This window comes from Oryctolagus cuniculus, chromosome 2 (assembly GCF_051225735.1).
Source record: "Oryctolagus cuniculus isolate XC-2025 breed Fujian yellow rabbit chromosome 2, ASM5122573v1, whole genome shotgun sequence".
Classification (NCBI taxonomy): Eukaryota; Metazoa; Chordata; class Mammalia; order Lagomorpha; family Leporidae; genus Oryctolagus; species Oryctolagus cuniculus.
Window position 1 is genome coordinate 170,802,563 of NC_142868.1, and position 17,455 is coordinate 170,820,017.

At 47.4% G+C, this 17,455-nt stretch overlaps 1 protein-coding gene across 33 annotated transcripts in view; it reads right to left on the bottom strand.

Annotated features, from left to right (window-relative positions):
* Positions 1-9,880, bottom strand: part of CEBPZOS (CEBPZ opposite strand) — a 15,835-nt gene extending 5,955 nt beyond the window's left edge. For 6 of the 33 annotated variants that reach the window (XR_016230474.1, XR_016230473.1, XR_016230472.1 and 3 more), the window contains exons 1-3: positions 8,892-9,880; positions 4,384-4,499; positions 156-200 (exon numbers count right to left, since the gene is read on the bottom strand). Coding sequence is in view for 17 of the 33 variants with exons in the window: in XM_089327736.1 (XP_089183862.1) it covers positions 156-200; positions 4,384-4,499; positions 8,892-9,016 (286 nt within the window). In the remaining 16 variants the exon portion in view is untranslated. Of the gene's footprint in view, positions 1-155; positions 201-4,383; positions 4,500-6,987; positions 7,206-7,826 lie in introns of all 33 variants that reach the window. The other 27 variants (XR_011386706.2, XR_011386702.2, XR_011386701.2 and 24 more) reach the window with 12 other exon arrangements.
* Between the last annotated feature and the right edge of the window lie 7,575 nt (positions 9,881-17,455).

The following is a 17,455-nucleotide window of genomic DNA, read 5'->3' on the forward strand; positions in this document are numbered from 1 at the left end:
AGTCTGTAGTCTCAAAAGGAACTAAAATGGGGATGAATAGAATTATTGGATATTTATGTATCTCAAGGTCATTTACTCCTTAGTCATAAAAAAGTTAATTTATAGATTACCTGAAAAAGTTGTTTTGTGCTCTTATGTTTAAAAGAAAAACATACCTTCCAAGATGAAGGGAAATTTCTTGCTCATTGTTTGCCTGAAATCTGATGAAAAAAAAGAAAGTCTTGAAATTAGACATGATCAGAAACTCATTATATTAACACATAAATTAGCATTTTAGGATCTATATGATAATAGGTCAGAAATTTAAGAGCCTTCTGGTAATCTAGGAACTCTACCTTTTTGGGTAAGATTGCATTTGCACTTGCCTTAATAGGTAACTGCCTTATATTTTGGACTTTTTAAAATCTGGCACATATATATACATATATATCATATTATTTATTTATAAATTGTATTTAAAAGTAAATCTTCAGTGTTAATATATAATTCCCTATGTAAGTGTATGAATTGTTTTTTTACCATTTTACCTTGAGAAGGGGTTAGAAATAAGATCATACCCATATTTTGAAATTGATTCCAACTTTGCTTTTAAATACTGTTACAATGTTTTCTTTATATCCTTAGAGTTTAAAAGTGTAGACTCTGTGAACATCCAATAGCACCCTACCTAATACAATGTTACAGTGAAGTACTCTGAAGAAGACAAGTTTCAAGGATGGACACCACTCCATGACTATTCCCTGCTTTAGGAAAAGAAAAAGCAGCATTCCCTAATTAGAAAGTTGAGGACTGGCTGGCACTGCGGTTCAATAGGCTAATCCTCCACCTGCAGCGTCGGCACACCGGGTTCTAGTCCCGGTCGGGGCGCCGGATTCTGTCCCGGTTGTCCCTCTTCCAGGCCAGCTCTCTGCTGTGGCCCGGGAGTGCAGTGGAGGATGGCCCAAGTGCTTGGGCCCTGCACCCCATGGGAGACCAGGAGAAGCACCTGGCTCCTGCCTTCGGATCAGCACGGTGCGCCGGCCGCAGCGTGCCGGTCACAGCGGCCATTGTGGGGTGAACCAACGGCAAAGGAAGACCTTTCTCTCTCTCTCTCTCTCTGTCCACTCTGCCTGTCAAAAAAAAAAAAAAAAAAAAGTTGACTATAAAAGACAATTTCTACCTACAAAATTGTGGGGAGCAATCCGGACTAGACTAAGTTGCTCGAATTAGGACTTATTCTATGCATCTGCTCTCCCACAATATGGCGCTGGGAGAGAAGTAAACAGCTTCCGCACAGCTGCCTCCAGTTCAACCAATTAACTGTAGGACTTGCTCCTGATTGGAGAGCAGCGTACTCAGCCGAGTTGGGATTGGCGGAGGAGGACTATAAAGGAGGAGAGAGACGGCATGCACCAGGAACATCTATGGGGAACATCTAAGGGAACCCGTGCAGCCCCCGAGAGACCCGGCCGGCGGTGTGCCGCTCCCCTGCGGAAGTGGGGAATGCGGCCAGGGGGAACTGCCCTTCCACGGAGGTGGAAGGGATAGTGGCCAACCCGGGAAGAACCAGCAGCAAACCCGGGGAGGGCCGAGCAGACGAAAGAACAGCGCAGGGTCCTGTGTTGCTCCTCCACGAAGAGGGGGAGCGACATAATGGTGCCGTGACTCGGATATGAAGCCTAGGTAGGGTCCTGTGTCGTTCCTCCACGAAGAGGGGGAGCGACATAATGGTGCCGTGACTCGGATAGGAAACCTGACTCGGATAGGAAACTTAGGAGGGAAGAAACGGGAAGAACTGGGAAATTACCGGAGAGAGAGATTAGCAAACAGCCTAGGGAAAAGCCGGACGAAAAAGGAGCCGGAAGAAGCTATTGAAAGCATAGGCATAGACTCGGATACGGACTACGGGGGGAAGCTGGGAGAAATCTCTAAGGTCGAAAGCGAAAGTGAAAGCTAGAACAAACAGACTCGGACGCGGACTGTGGGGAGAGGCCAGGAGAAATGAGGGAGGAATATCGTTGGAGGAAAGCTTGGGGAAACATACCGGGTAGAGAAAAATGTTAGGGAAATTGAAGCCGCGGGGGGCAGGCCAAGGCGGAAACGAAAGCCACTTTGGGATTCTCAAGTTAGCCCGGGAATAGGGGGCGAAAAGTTAAAACCAGAAGCTGAGACGCAAGCCAGATTGGGATCCGTCTGATTAGCCCGGGGAGCAAAGGACGGGAAGCCAAATCGTGGGGCGGAGACGTACGCTGGGTTGAATTCGCCAGGCTAGCCCGGGGAACTTGGATTGAATCCTAGTGGCGGAGACGCAAGCTACGCTGTGTTACTCGCGGAAGCCGCTGCGTGCAGAGAGAGCACGGGGCGTGAATAGATAGGGAACGCTGGCGTAGGCCGTGGTTCAGACGCGAAAGGGTTAAGCGTGGAGACCGCGGAGCCGCGCAAAGCCGGGAAGCTGCGCAGATGAGAGAGGCGCGCGGGCTGAAGCGGCGCAGAGCCGGGAACCCGCCGGCGGGGCGAGGTGCCGGGAAGCTGCGGGGATAAGAGAAACAGAAGTTTTAGAAGTAAAGTGAGAGAAATAGGAATGCTGGCAGACAGAAGTAAAATGGGAGAAATAGAAATGCCCGGAGATAGAGAAATAGAGAAAAATAAGGCCTCCCCTCAACATGCCAATTAGAAGGCTTGGATTCGGTCTGCCTGATTTAAGGCGGTAAGCGCCAGCAAAGCTCGACCAGAGTATGAGCTGCAGGTCACCGAAGATAGGCACGAACCAACACTAATAAGTCTCCCCCACAATACGGCAATGAGAAGGCTTGGATTCGGTTTGCCTGATAGGTTTTGTAAACACCTGCAGGCAGTTCTAGCAGAGCAGAGCATGCGCTGCAGGGCACCGAACACAGGCACGCATCAGCGCCTAAAAACCTCCTCACAATGGCGAAGAGAGGACCCGGATTCGGTTTTCCTGATTGATAGGACTTGTAAGAGCCTGTGGCAACTCTAGCAAGTACAGCAGAGTGTGTGCTGCGGGACACCGAAGACAGGCGCGTATCAACGCCAAAAAATAAAAAGAAAGGGGGATCTGTGGGGAGCAATCCGGACTAGACTAAGTTGCTCGAATTAGGACTTATTCTATGCATCTGCTCTCCCACAATATGGCGCTGGGAGAGAAGTAAACAGCTTCCGCACAGCTGCCTCCAGTTCAACCAATTAACTGTAGGACTTGCTCCTGATTGGAGAGCAGCGTACTCAGCCGAGTTGGGATTGGCGGAGGAGGACTATAAAGGAGGAGAGAGACGGCATGCACCAGGAACATCTATGGGGAACATCTAAGGGAACCCGTGCAGCCCCCGAGAGACCCGGCCGGCGGTGTGCCGCTCCCCTGCGGAAGTGGGGAATGCGGCCAGGGGGAACTGCCCTTCCACGGAGGTGGAAGGGATAGTGGCCAACCCGGGAAGAACCAGCAGCAAACCCGGGGAGGGCCGAGCAGACGAAAGAACAGCGCAGGGTCCTGTGTTGCTCCTCCACGAAGAGGGGGAGCGACATAATGGTGCCGTGACTCGGATATGAAGCCTAGGTAGGGTCCTGTGTCGTTCCTCCACGAAGAGGGGGAGCGACACAAAATGTTAAAAGTACTTTGAGTAGTAGTATGGGAAAGGGTTTTGGTACCCACTACTGATGCAGAGGAAGACTACTGTAGCTTGCAGAGAAAACTGGGTACTCTGAGTACAGCAGTGCCACCTGTTTCTCAGTCTTCTGAACAATGAAGTGTAAGTTTCCCCACTCTGCTCCCAAACACAGCCAGGACAAGGCTACCTGCTCTACCTGTCCCATCAGAAGAACATTGGAGATATGAAACTGAACTCTTAAGGGAGAAGTAACAATGATCTGGTCTACAATAAGACCTGGCTCCCCCCCCCCCTTTTTTTTTTTACTTTTTTTCTTTTTGACAGGCAGAGTGGACAGTGAGAGAGAGACATAGAAATCTTCCTTTGCCGTTGGTTCACCCTCCAATGGCCGCCATGGCTGGAGCGCTGCGGCCGGCGCACCACACTGATCCGATGGCAGGAACCAGATGCTTCTCCTGGTCTCCCATGGGGTGCAGGGCCCAAGGACTTGGGCCATCCTCCACTGCACTCCCGGACCACAGCAGAGAGCTGGCCTGGAAGAGGGGCAACCGGGACAGAATCCGGCGCCCCGACCGGGACTAGAACCCGGTGTGCCGGCGCCGCAAGGCGGAGGATTAGCCTAGTGAGCCACGGCGCCGGCGGCTTCCCCCCTTTTGACCATAAAAAAGAAAAGAATCTGAAGAAGGAATTTCTCCAAAAATAGCACTACCATTTAGCACCTAAAATGAATTAACTAATTGTATACCCCTCTGGAAAGCATTAATTTCTGAATTATCATTACCTTGGCTTGTGTTCATCTTTGTAAACAAAAAATATGCTCCAAAAATACCGATAAGTTCAGCTACTAAAACTCCTTTAAAGATCTTCTTTGCCAGTGGTTCCATTGAACGGGCCATCCTAAATTTAATAAATAGGTATAAAATTGAATGAGTATATTTAAACTTCCATTGCCAGTTCTAAAAAAAAAACCAGTTCACTATCAGTTCATCTGTATAGGAATAAGACCCGAAAGTCACAACATACTTGTTTTAGATGTGTCCCAAGAACCTATACTTTATCATTTGTTTAAGATGTACATACTTATTTTAAAACAGTTACAGTGATGCCTTTCACCCACTGGGTCACTAGATGGCCACAATGGCCAGCACTGGGCTGAAGCCAGGCACCAGAGGTTTTATCCAGGTCTCCCACGTTAGTAGCAGGGCCCCAAACAGTTGGGCCATACTCGGTTGCTTTTCCCAGGCCATTATCAGGGAACTGGCTCAGAAGTGGAGCAGCCAGGACCCAAACCAGTGCTCACATGGGATGTGAGCATCACAGGCAATGGCTTTACCTACTATGCCACAACACCAGCCCCTGTACCTGATTTTTCAATCTTCATGCCTAATGGGTATAATAAACCAAAGATACAAGATTGGGTAAAGTACAGAAAGGAGATTCAAGAAAGCACTGTGAAAAGAAAACTTTATGAAACAAAGTTTCTCATTGTCTATAAACACAGAATGGTGCAAGTTAGGTCAAATCAACTTTTTTAGCTGAACTTGAACCTAAGAGATGATTATTTAATGGGAAAGCTCTTTGTAAAGTGGCCTACAAAAGTAATGTTATTACATAAGGGAGTCTAGATGTTTCAGGCTGAAGTTCTTCAATAATGCATCTATCATACTATGTGCCATGCAAGCATTTTGCTAGAGCTGATTAGAAAGTTGAGCAACAAACTAATTGGTTCTGTTCCTGACTGTTCTGAGCTGTTTAGAACTTTAATTGCATCACCCAAGAGCATTGTGAAAAAGTGCACATTTGGGAGCCAACACTGTGGACTGTGGCACAGTGGTTAACATACCATTTGTGACACTGGTATCCCATATCTAAGACCCAGTTCAAGTCCTGGCTACTCTGGTTCTGGTAGGAAGTTAGAAATTAGCCTGTGTGTGTGTGAGGCGCCTGAAGTGAATATAGTTTCTTCAGAAAAGAAAGTAAGAGCCCAGTATGCACACTTCACAGTCCCGCCCAGACTCAGATAACTTTCCAGGTGGTATCAGCCCTCCCCCAGGAAAGCTCCCCAGGACACTCCTCTCTCCTCAGGACCAAATGGTACCTGTCCTGATAACATGGAGCAATGCAACCTTCACAGCCTTCCTCCAAGGCAGGCCCCTAGGGGACGCTCCTCTGCTCTGAGCCAGGAGGGCTCCCCAAACCTGGGGAGGAATTTTCCTAATTTATACTCAGCAAACCCTTTGTCTTGGAGGAGAAAGGGGTGGGAGTAAAGAGAAAAACGAGACCCTTTCTCTTAGAAGTCACAGTCTGAACAAAGACTGCGTGCTCGCTCAGCTCTCCTGAGCCACCCGCCTGGCCTGCCAGGTGTATTCTCTCCATTTACCCACGTAACCTCGCTTTCCGCAGTCTGAGTGGGCACTCTCTCTGTCCCTGCCATTCTGATGGATGCCCTGTCCCCAGTAAATCTTGCTACGTTGCTCTCTCGGGCCTGAATTCTTTCTTGTGCAGACAAGAAGCCCACCACTCATCTCAACTAACAGTTCCAATCCAGCTTCCTGCTAATGCATCCTGAGAGGCAGTGGATGATGGCTTGAGACCTGAAACCCTGCCACCACTATGGGAAACCCGGATGGGGTTCCAGACTCCTGGCTTCAGCCTGGCCCAGCCCAAGGCATTGTGGCCATTCGGGTTGGCCATGTGGGGAGTGAATTAGTGATGGAAAGTCTCTAGGCTGTTTTTGGTGTTTTTAATTCATTTTTAAAACACATCTTTTTAAAATGCATTCCTGAAGCTTTCAATTCTCCACTCCCCAACCTTCAAATTCTGACTTAGGAAATGTAGGATTGGAACCCCAGTAATCTGCCTGAAAACAGGCACTCCAAATCACTTTTATGCAAGAGCCCCATAGGCCAATCGGGAAGAACTGAGAACAATGACCCATTAAGTGTCAAAACTTAGATCGTGATTCTCTTCCTGTGCTAGCTAAAAAGTATTTTGGGGCAGGTGCTGTGCTGCAGCAGGTTAAGCCCCAGCTTGGGATGCATATACCCCATATCAGAGTGCCAGTTTGCGTCCCAGCCACTCCGCTTCCTAATGCGCAGGGGAAGCAGCGGATGATGGCTCAAGTACTTGAGTACCTACCACACACACGGGAGACCCAGATGGAGCTCCTGGCTCCTGGTTACAGCCTAGTCCAGTCCTTCTGGCCACTGTGGCCACTTGGGGACTGAACTAGGAGATGGAAGATTTTCTTTCTCTTCTCTTACTCTGCCTTTCAAATAAATAAATCAATAAATTTTAAAAAAAATATTTAAAGTATTTTGAGTCTTTTTCTAAAACTAAACAAGGAAAAAAGTTGCATAACAAGAAAATAGAATATAGGACTCACTGAATATATGAAGTGTGTAAATCCGAGTTTTTACTCTGCAGCTTTGTAAACCAAAGTCAAGAACAGGAGGACCACTAGTTCTTCATCTAATTTTGATATTTTCCTCTGTGTGCTCTGTCAGGTATGTAGTCTCTGCCAACAGGTGGTTCATTCTCTAATACAGCTCCAGCTCTCTGCTCACTGGTGGCCACTTAGTCTATTCTGATTCCTTTTCATGCCTGAGGGTGGAGGTAATTAAATATAATCCTTTTGAAGGATTATCTGCTAATCATTACTAGGTGTTCCTCTCCCCAAAAACCCCTTTTCTCATTTTATAGTGATTACCCTGGGGAGCAAATATGAACTCTTCACTGTTCTTAAATAAAGCGAAAGAGCCATACAAAAGAACTTACACATAATCAAGAGACAGGTCAGGGGCTCTACACCAAAAGCTCCCGTTTCAGGAATCCAAGTACAATACTGCTTTTCTTGGGAGAAAGCAGTGCTAAGTGTTCCAAGAAATAAAGCTCAGAGCAGATGCTGTCCACAGCAGGTTAAACCACTGCTTTTTACAGCGCCACCAGCCTTCCGTATCAGAGTGCCAGAGTCAACACGGCCCACGTGGCTGAGCCCCTGCCACTCATATAGGAGACCAGTACGGAGTTCCTGGCTCCTAACCTTGCCCTGGCCCAGCCTCAGCTGCTGCAGGTATTTGGGGGAGTGAACCAGTGGGTGGAAGATCTTTGTCACTCTGACTTTCAAGTAAATAATTTTTTTAAAAAAAGAAAAAGCTCAAAAGTACTGTATAATAAAGATTTACTTAAAAGGATATGTTTATAGATAAAATACAGATGTTTTACCTTCCAAATCCCTCAGCTTCAGGACATGTGTTTCTTTTCATTTTCTTTTTAAAGATTTATTTTTACTTGAAAGAGTTACACAGAGAGAAAAGGAGAGGCAGAGAGAGAGAGGTCTTCCATCCGCTGGTTCACTCCCCAATTGGCTGCAATGGCCGGAGCTGCGCTGATCCGAAGCCAGGAGCCAGGAGCTTCTTCCAGGTCTCCCACATGGGTGCAGGGGCCCAAGGACTTGAGCCATCTTCTACTGCTTCCCCAGGCCATAGCAGAGAGCTGGATCAGAAGTGGAGCAGCCGGGTCTTGAGCCGGTGCCCAAATGGGATGCTGTCACTCCCCGCTATGCAGCAGCGCCAGCCCCAGGCCATGTGTTTTAACAAAGGATAAAGCCCACTTAGTAAAAACCATCAGGGCACACAAGTCCACGACAAAGTCAGGTTTGTGAACCGTGGGAAGGAAACACCGAAGACTGTCTTCTCCACACAGGACAGACAGGACTGTGGAGTGGGGGTGACCTTGAAAACGACGCGCTCTCCAGCAGGCTCAGAGAACAGCGGGGCTGGCTGGCGGGCAGACGCGCAGTGCCAGCCGGGTGCGGCGCTGGTCGCCACGACTGGCCACGGGGTCCTCTCCGCGCGGAAGCGGCCTGCTCGGCGCTGGCTTTGCTCACAGCCAAGCCGCCACAGTCCGGACGTGGACAACCACGTTCCCCAGCACCACGCCCTGGCTCTGATGAACAAGTCTTCCAGGAGCCAGCGGGCGGGAACCAAGCAACCAGCCCCGCGTCCCATCCTGGCCCCCACCCCGCTCCCGACTATCCCTGGCGCTGCCCCCGCTCCGGAGACCCCAGAACGCCGGGGCCCGCCGGGCAGCGCGGCCCAGCGACCCGGAAACAGCTCTGCCCGTGCCGCACTCCTTCCGGCGAACTGAAGCCAGAGACACCCAAGTATGCTCCGCTCGACCCCAGAACCGCAGCGTGGCTTTCCCCCCAACAGACCTACCAAAAACACCCACCCCTCTTGCTCCACGGAGGAGCCCACGTCGCAAGCCCCAAAGGCGGGGGGGTCTCACCTGAAGCGCGCGTCCGAGGAGCTGCGCATGCGCGAAGGGTTGCAGCGCCCGCCCCTCCGCGTCGGCACCGCCCCCTCGGTCCAATTTTCCTGACATTGGGGGCTGGGCGCGCTATTGCTCTTCATCCGCCCAGCGTCTTAGGTAATGGGTGCTGTGAGTAGTTCTTTTTCCAGGAAAGGCGAGAGGTTTACCCTTGCCGGCAGTCACACAACCGGTGAGAGAAAGAACTCCAATCTGAACCCAGCACACCGACTCGTGAGACTGTCCCTGATCCTTTTTCTACTCCCTAAAGCCAAAATGAGATCGTCTCAGAGGGTCAGCCACGTGGGCGTCACCTGGGAACTGTTCGGAAGGCAGACCTCCCGAAGGAAATCCGCACTTCAGCCGGATCCCTGGCCAGTCTGTTTGCAGATGAAAGTGAAAAAAAAACGCGGCCTCTGCTGCCCACTAGGCACGAAGAGGAAGAGGAGAGCGAGGCCAACGGGAGGAGGAGGAGGAGAGATCGGGAACATCAAGGCCCACTGAGGCACCCCGTGCAGAGCCGAGCCTAGGGTACCCTGAGGAGTTACACACACGTCAGCCTTCGCTCAAGTTGTAGCCTCGTGAGGGTAGAATGTATAGACAAACAGTCGAGGAGAAGTACGCAGTACTGAGAGGCGTGCCACGGTTCCGAGGCTCTGTGGAGGTTTTAAAGAAGTGATGGTTGGGTAGGGGCTCCAGGTTCTAGTCCCGGTTGCTCCTCTTCTAGGCCAGCTCTCTGCTGTGGCCCGGGAAGGCAGTGAAGGATGGCCCAAGTGCTTGGGCGCCTGCACCCCATGGGAGACCAGGATAAGTACCTGGCTCCTGGCTTTGGATCTGCATAGCTCCGGCCGTAACGGCCATTTGAGGGGTGAACCAACGGCAAAGGAAGACCTTTCTCTCTCTCTCTCCCTCTCACTGTAACTCTACCTGTCAAATAAATAAATAAATAATTAAAAAAAAAAAAAGAAAAGAAATGATGGTTGGGGGCCAACGCTGTGGCTTAACGGGCAAAGTTGCTGCCTGCAGTGCTGGCATCCCATATAGAAACTGGTCCAAGACCCAACTGCTCCACTTCCAATCCAGCTCTCTGTTTATGGCCTGGGAAGGCAGCAGAAGATGCCCCAAGTGCTTGGGCCCCTACACCCACAAAGGACACCCGGAAGAATCTCCTGACTCCTGGCTTCAGACCAGCCCAGTTCTGGCTGTTTTGGCCACGTGGGGAGTGAACCAGTGGGTGGAAGACCTGTCTCTCTCTCTCTCTGCCTCTGCCTCTCTGTAACTCTGCCTTTCAAATAAATAAATAAATCTTAAAAAAAAAAAAAAGTGATGGTTAAAGCTATCTCTGTCACTGTCAGGTGAAGAAAGTGCCTTTTTATTTAAAAAAAAAAAAAAAGTTCCCCAAAACTTTTACCCACTTTGGACAGTCATGAAGAAACACAATTAGACTAAGTGGGTAGTCCAATAGCACAAAACATGCAAGTTAATAACTGTTTCTTTTGGAGTTTTCATTTCCTTGTGAAGGCTCCTACAGCAAGTAAAATCATTATGCTGTTCAATTGTTCATCTGTTTTTTGCCATAGAGGCCTTGGGCATGAATATAGGAGGGTGAAGAAGGGATTTTCTCCTCCCTACAGAAGCCAAAGTACTGCCAGAATAACCATCCTGAATCCTGAATGCTTCCAGCATCCACTGTCCCATGGACTCCATCCCTGACTTCTCACAGGGTTCAACTCTAAAGTATGGGCCAGTTTGTCGTAAACTCCAGAAATGCAAAGAGGTTACACCCCCTCCCTCCACAAGTAAATTCCACTCCCCAACTACACTAGAAAGTAGCATTTCTCCAGTAAAAAGAGAAGAAAGTACAACTTTATCACGAGGGGACCGTGCTTTGTAAGGAGGAAAGAGTACAAGACAGGCTGCCTGGCAGCCCCTGAAAACCAGCCATGGGCCAATTGGCTCACAGGAGCCCTGTGTTACTGTAGCCCCATGCTCCAGACTTGCTAATCTCACCTGATTTCAACCACCCTAGAGATACTTTTACATCTGTTTTCTCATTTTGGATGAGGGGAATAAATCTTTACCCTGGAAGAAGAGAGAAAAGAGAGGAGAAAGGGAAAGAAGGAAAAAGAAGAGGTAAGAGGGAATGATGATGATGGTTTTAATAGCAAGGAAAGAAACTTTTTCTAATACAGCTGCTTCCCAAAGCATGAGGCAGGCCATGGCAGATGAAGTATTGGAGTTTGTGGCCATTTATCCAAACAGGGACACAAAGAGCGGATGGAAAACTGGGGTTTCATATAACAGGAGACCCAGCTGCACTCACAGGCAGGCCATGGCAAATGCATCGTGTTATTAATGGTTACTTTGGAGCCATCTGTGCTGTGTCCCTCCATCATACATACCAGACAATTCAGAGTGGAGAATGTAGAATCGTAAGGTGACACATTGACCTAAGCAAGAATCAGAGCTCACATTACCAACCCCAAAGAGCCCCCAAAGCCTCCTGTAATTACAGGCAGTGGTGCCAGAACAAGGTCCAGCCCATTGTCCTACTTGCCAAGAAGCAAGCAAACAACCAAGGTTGAATGAATGTCTTAAATTCTATCTTACCTGGGGGAAACAAAGACTCTTTGTAATGTAAGGGCTAATCCCACTAAGTAGATTGGCAGGGAGTCCAGTCCAGCTCCTCTTTTCTTTTTTGGAAGGGAGATTCTAAAATATACCTTCCCAATTCCAGTGAATGTTATCCTACTATTATGTAAGGTAATAGGGCCTTCAAGGGGGAGTGGTACATGAAACTATAAGAATACTAAGACAGTTAGATGTTCTGATTTTACCTCTTTCACAAGCTGGTTTTTGTTTCTCCCCTTAATACATATTCCCAAATATAACCAAACCCAGACACCTGTTCTTAGCTAGCGACCTTCTCTGGTCAATTCTTCCCCCATTGTAAAATGGAAACAGGAAGCTGCTCTCCCACTTTCACTGCTTCAGTAAGATGCTTTCTGTTGATGTAAAAAATTTCCTCAGTTCTAAGATGTAGATTTTTCTAGATATTTACACTTCTGTGATGCATATATATGTAGTTTTTGTACAAAATGCTGTTATGAAACACAATCTTCTAGAACCCGGAAGTTTAATATATCCCTTGTGATCATAAAAATATCTCTTCTCTTGGGACAGGCATTCGGGACAGTAGTTAAGATGCTGCTTGGGGCACCCTCATTCCTTGCCAGAGTGCCTACATTTGAGTCCCCAGCTCCACTTCCAATTCCAGCTTCCTGCTAATGTGTACCCTTGGAGGCAGTGAGTGATGGCTCAAGTACTTCAGTCCCCTACACCCATTTGAGAGACGAGGATTGAGTTCTTGGCTCCTGACTTTGGCATGGTTTCTCCTTGGCTGTTGTGGGAATTTGGGAGTGAACCAGCAGATGGGAGCTCTGTGCATTCTTGCTCTCTCTCTCGCTCTCTCTCCGTGTGTGTGTGTGTGTGTGTGAGATCTCTTCTCAGAAGATAAGATTTCTTTTTTTCCAATGAAAAATCCATGGTCTTGTTTTCTTGCAGCAGGTAAGGAAGAACCAAAGAACTCCTTGGCACTAACAACTAAACCCATGATCTATGTGATCTCACTGTAGCTGTCCTTTTTTTAAAAAAAAATATTTATTTTAATTATTTGAAAGCAGAGTTACAGAGAGGCAGAGGCAGAGAAAAAGAGAGAGAGATTTCATCAGCTGGTTCACTCCCAAAATGACTGCAATGGCTGGGACTGAGCCAGACTGAAGCTATGAGCCAGGAACTTCTTTGGGTCTCCCATGTAAGGGCAAGGGCCCAAACCCTTGGGTCATCTTCTGCTGCTTTCCCAGGCCATTAGCAGGGAGCTGGATTGGAAGTGGAGCAGCTAGGAATCGAACCAACACCATATGGGATGCTGGCACTGCAGGCAGCAGCTTTAACCACTACATCACAATGTTGGCCCCTGTAACTATCTTTTTGCCAGCTCTTCCCAAGGCTGACTCTCAACCTCCAGAAGTTATTTTTTTAAAGATTTATTTTATTTATTTGAAAGACAGAGTTACAGATAGAGGTAGAGACAGAGAGAGAGGTCTTCCATCCGATGGTTCACTCCCTAGATGGTGCAACAGCTGGAGCTGCACCGATCTGAAGCCAGGAGCTTCTTCCAGGTCTCCCATGCAGGTGCAGGGGCCCAAGGACTTGGGCCATCTTCCACTGCTTTCCCAGGCCATCGCAGAGAGTTGGATCGAAAGACAAGCAGCCAGGACTAGAACTGGTGCCCATATGGGATGCTGTTGCTTCAGGCCAGGGCTTTACCCCGCTGCACCACAGTGCCGGCCCCCAGAAGTTATTTAGACCCTAGAAGCCTTAACTAACCCAGCTATAAAATATTAATAATAGAACTACCAATTTTATAGGCTTGTTATAAAATTACATGACATCCTCCATGTAAGAAAAGCAGGCTGGCAGGGAGTGTACATGCAAGTGATCGATATTGTTAGCTATTATTTCAACTGATATATGAATTACTGTGCAGCTAGATAAGGCATAACTAGGGGATAACTTCTCAGCATTGGTCTAGAGGAAGGTAATATGGTTTAAAAGAAAACCCTATGTTCTTAGAAAAATGGAAAAAGGATAAGGAGAATGATGTTCGGAAGACAATGAGAGAAAAATAAAAAGAAAAGTACAGTATATGTTTATGAAAACTTGTCTTATGCGGCTAGCATTGTGGTGCAGTGGGTTATGCCACAGCCTGTGACACTGGCATTCCATGTCACAGCACAGGTTTTAGTCCCAGTTACTCTACTTCTGATCCCTACTATGTGTCTGGGAAAGCAGCAGAGGATGGTGCAAGTTCTTGGGTTCCTGCACCCATGTGGGAGACCCAGATGGAGTTCCAGGCTCCTGGCTTTAGCCTGGCCCAGCCCCTGCCATTGCAGCCATTTTAGGAATGAAGCAGAAGATAGAAGACCTCTCTCCCTGTAATTCTGCCTTCCAAATAAATAAATAAATCTGAAAAGAGAAAATAGAAGAAAGAAAATTTGGTTTATGCCAAAGAGGGTAAGTTTTTTAAATAAAGATTTTATTCATTTAGTTGAAAGGCAGGGTTACACAAACACACAGAGAGAGAGAGGTTCAGGAGTTTCTTCCAGGTCTTCCACGTAGGTGCAGGGGCGCAAGCACTTGGGCCATCTTCTGCTACTTCCCCAGGCACATTAGCCGGGAGCTGGATTGGAAGTGGAGCAGCCAGGGATAGAAGCCGCACCCATGTGGGATGCCAGCACTGCAGGTGGTGACTTAGCCCACCACACTACAGCACCCACCCTGAAAGAGAGTAAATTTTAACCCAGAATAGGCACCAAGCAGGACATAGGCTAAACTCCTATAACAAAGGGGCTCCAACGCTTCAGGAGCTCCAACAAGAAACACAGCTGTGCTCTTTCACTTATACTTCAGTTGTCTTCAGGATAGGTTGTGGGAGGGAGGCTCCGTGTCTGGAGGAACTCCAATAGTCAGGCTTCCTCCATCCCATTGGCTGTTTCCCTCCAAATTAGCAAGTCTGGTATGTCAACATCCTGTCTGCCATCCAGCTGTGGGAAAGGGGATGGAGAAGAATTAGAGTCATCAACATTTTGTTTTAGGACACACATGATCCAGAATTTTCACAAATCACTTCTGCTCACTCTCCGCCAGCCACAGGGCCTCACTGTGCTACAAGGGAGATGGGAATTGCAGGCCAACTTGCCCAAGGAAAAAGAGCAGAGTGGCTGCTGGTGAAAGACTGCCTCCCACACCCAACCCGACTTGAACCAGCATGGAACTGGGCTCAGAAGCCTGGAGACACCATTGCATTGGGTTCCCACTTACAACATGGATCTCTTCTACAAACCACAGGATTCCATTGTTAAATAGGTATAGAAGGGCAGCAATCACTATCCCCCTTTTATATCAACTTTGGAGCCACAGTATTATTAGCATAGAATAACAGAGTCAAGATTCAAACACAGTTTTGTAGACTTTGAAATCTATTAAGCCAATAAGTGGCAAATCTGAGGCTAGTGCCCAGGATTGCCCCCAAATCCTGGCTCTTTCCCACTCAACTAAATTGTCTCACAATCCCATTTGTCACAGCACGTAGGATGTGTGTGGAAAGCTATCGACCCTGGAGAGAACTGAAGTCTCATTCTGTGAATGTGAAAGTTGTATGCCTAATTCAATTATGTACCTGTTTGTTAGATATTTAATATCTATTATCTTCTATCAGGAGACTCCATTCTTGCTTCCATTGGGTAGGTTGCCTGAGTGGTAATGTAATCAGTCCTTGGGCTAATATTCCCTGATCCTCAGCCTGGGTTGCACCTGTGCTTTACCTATTGTCAGAGAAGGATATACAAGGGTGGAGGGGGGCGGATGAGAATTCAATGATTTATTTTTCTTGTGAATGGGAGGAGCCATTCCAGCCTCTGAAAAATTGCATAAAAAGCAGCCACTGCCCCTGGAAAACCACAGAACAAATTCATCAGCAGGAAGCCAGCATGGCTGAAAAGTCCAAATTTATTGAGTACATTGATGAAGCTTTGGAAAAATCCAAAGAAACTGCACTTTCTCACTTATTTTTCACCTATCAGCAGATTCCTTATCCAGTCACCATGTGTGCCTTAGAAACTTTCAAAGCCCTGGACGCCTTTGAAGCCAGAAGCGACGACATTGTGCTAGCATCTTATCCAAAGTGTGGTAAATGACCTCATTCTACTAGTGCATTTTTTTTAAAATAATGAGTAAATTAGAGAAGGTTCAAGACAAAGGTGGGATGAAGGCAGCTCACCTCTGCATGAAGCTGGCTGGAGATGAGTAAGCAGGACGGCCAGGATGCTTGAGTGTAAAACTTGTAAAATGGAGAAGTACAACTGCTAGACTTAAAACTGTCAGTGTCGGAGGGAAGAGTCTCTGTGGAAAGGGCATGAGGGATGGTGGAAGGTGGAACTGGAAAGAAGAGCTATGAAGGTGAGGAAGTCCAAGTGCCATGGAGTACAGACGGTGGTAGAGATTTTCATCTTAATTTTTGACTTCAGACAAAAGCATGGCTACTTCTACCATATGATGATTTCCATGTTATAGATTATTTTGCGGGATGAAACATCAAATCATTTTTACAAAAGTCTCTCAGCAGTGAAAGACAAGACATTAAGAGTGTAAACTACCCTAGTTTACAACTGCTACTTTTGAGTCTCTCAACTGCTATTTCATCTCTAAATGTTTATTAAAGTCAGCTTCATTTAATATTTTTCTTCTAACTGATGCTGGTTTTTTTAAATAAAGATTTAGTTTATTTATTTGAAAGACAGAGTTATAGAGAGAGGGAGAAACAGGGAGAGAGAGAGAGGTCCTCCATCCGCTGGTTCACTCCCCATTTGGCCGCAACAGCAGAAGCAGTGCTGATCCAAAGCCAGGAGCCAGCAATTTCTTCCAGGTCTCTCACACAGGTGCAGGAGCTCAAGAGCTTGGGCCATCTTCTACTGTTTTCCCAGGCCATAGCAGAGAGCTGGATCAGAAGTGGAGCACGCAGGGCTCAAACCGGCGCCCATATGGGTTCCTGGCACCATAGGCTGGGGCTTTAACCCAATGTGTCACAGCACTGGCCCCAATGCTGGGTCTTTATAAAAGCAAAATTATATACTATTGTAGAAAATGCTAATTAAAGTAAAATAATATATAGATGTAAGCAATCATGTCTATAATTCAACATTGTTAAAAGGAACATATTCTAGATTGAAAAAAAAGCATTAAATGATCTATGAGAAATAAGATAAGTTGAATTTCATACTGATGTGAGTGAATGCTGTTTTCTTTTTTTTTTAATTTTTTTTTTTTTTTGACAGGCAGAGTGGACAGTGAGAGAGAGAAACAGAGAGAAAGGTCTTCCTTTGCCGTTGGTTCACCCTCCAATGGCCGCCACGGCCGGCGCGCTGCGGCCGGCGCACCGCGCTGATCCAATGGCAGGAGCCAGGAGCCAGGTGCTTTTCCTGGTCTCCCATGGGGTGCAGGGCCCAAGCACCTGGGCCATCCTCCACTGCACTCCCTGGCCACAGCAGAGAGCTGGCCTGGAAGAGGGGCAACCGGGACAGAATCCGGCGCCCCAACCGGGACTAGAACCCGGTGTGCCGGTGCCGCTAGGCGGAGGATTAGCCTAGTGAGCCGCGGCGCCGGCCGTGAATGCTGTTTTCTAAAAAACTCTTTCTTTCTGTAGCCCAGGTTATCTCAAACACAGAATCATTACATGCGCATACCAGGGAAAGTAGATTTTAATTTTTGCTAGGTTTATGCTAAAGTAGTATGCTTTTATAATATCAAGACTCCTTAAAGAGCTTTTATTGTGTGATTTTTCTTATAGGTTCAAACTGGATTCTACACATTGTCCGTGAATTACTGTCTGTGGTTTCCGAAAAAAAATATGAATATTCAGAATTCCCTGTTCTTGAATGTGGGGACTCAGAAAAATATCAGGTTAGTACAAGCAGCCTTTAAAC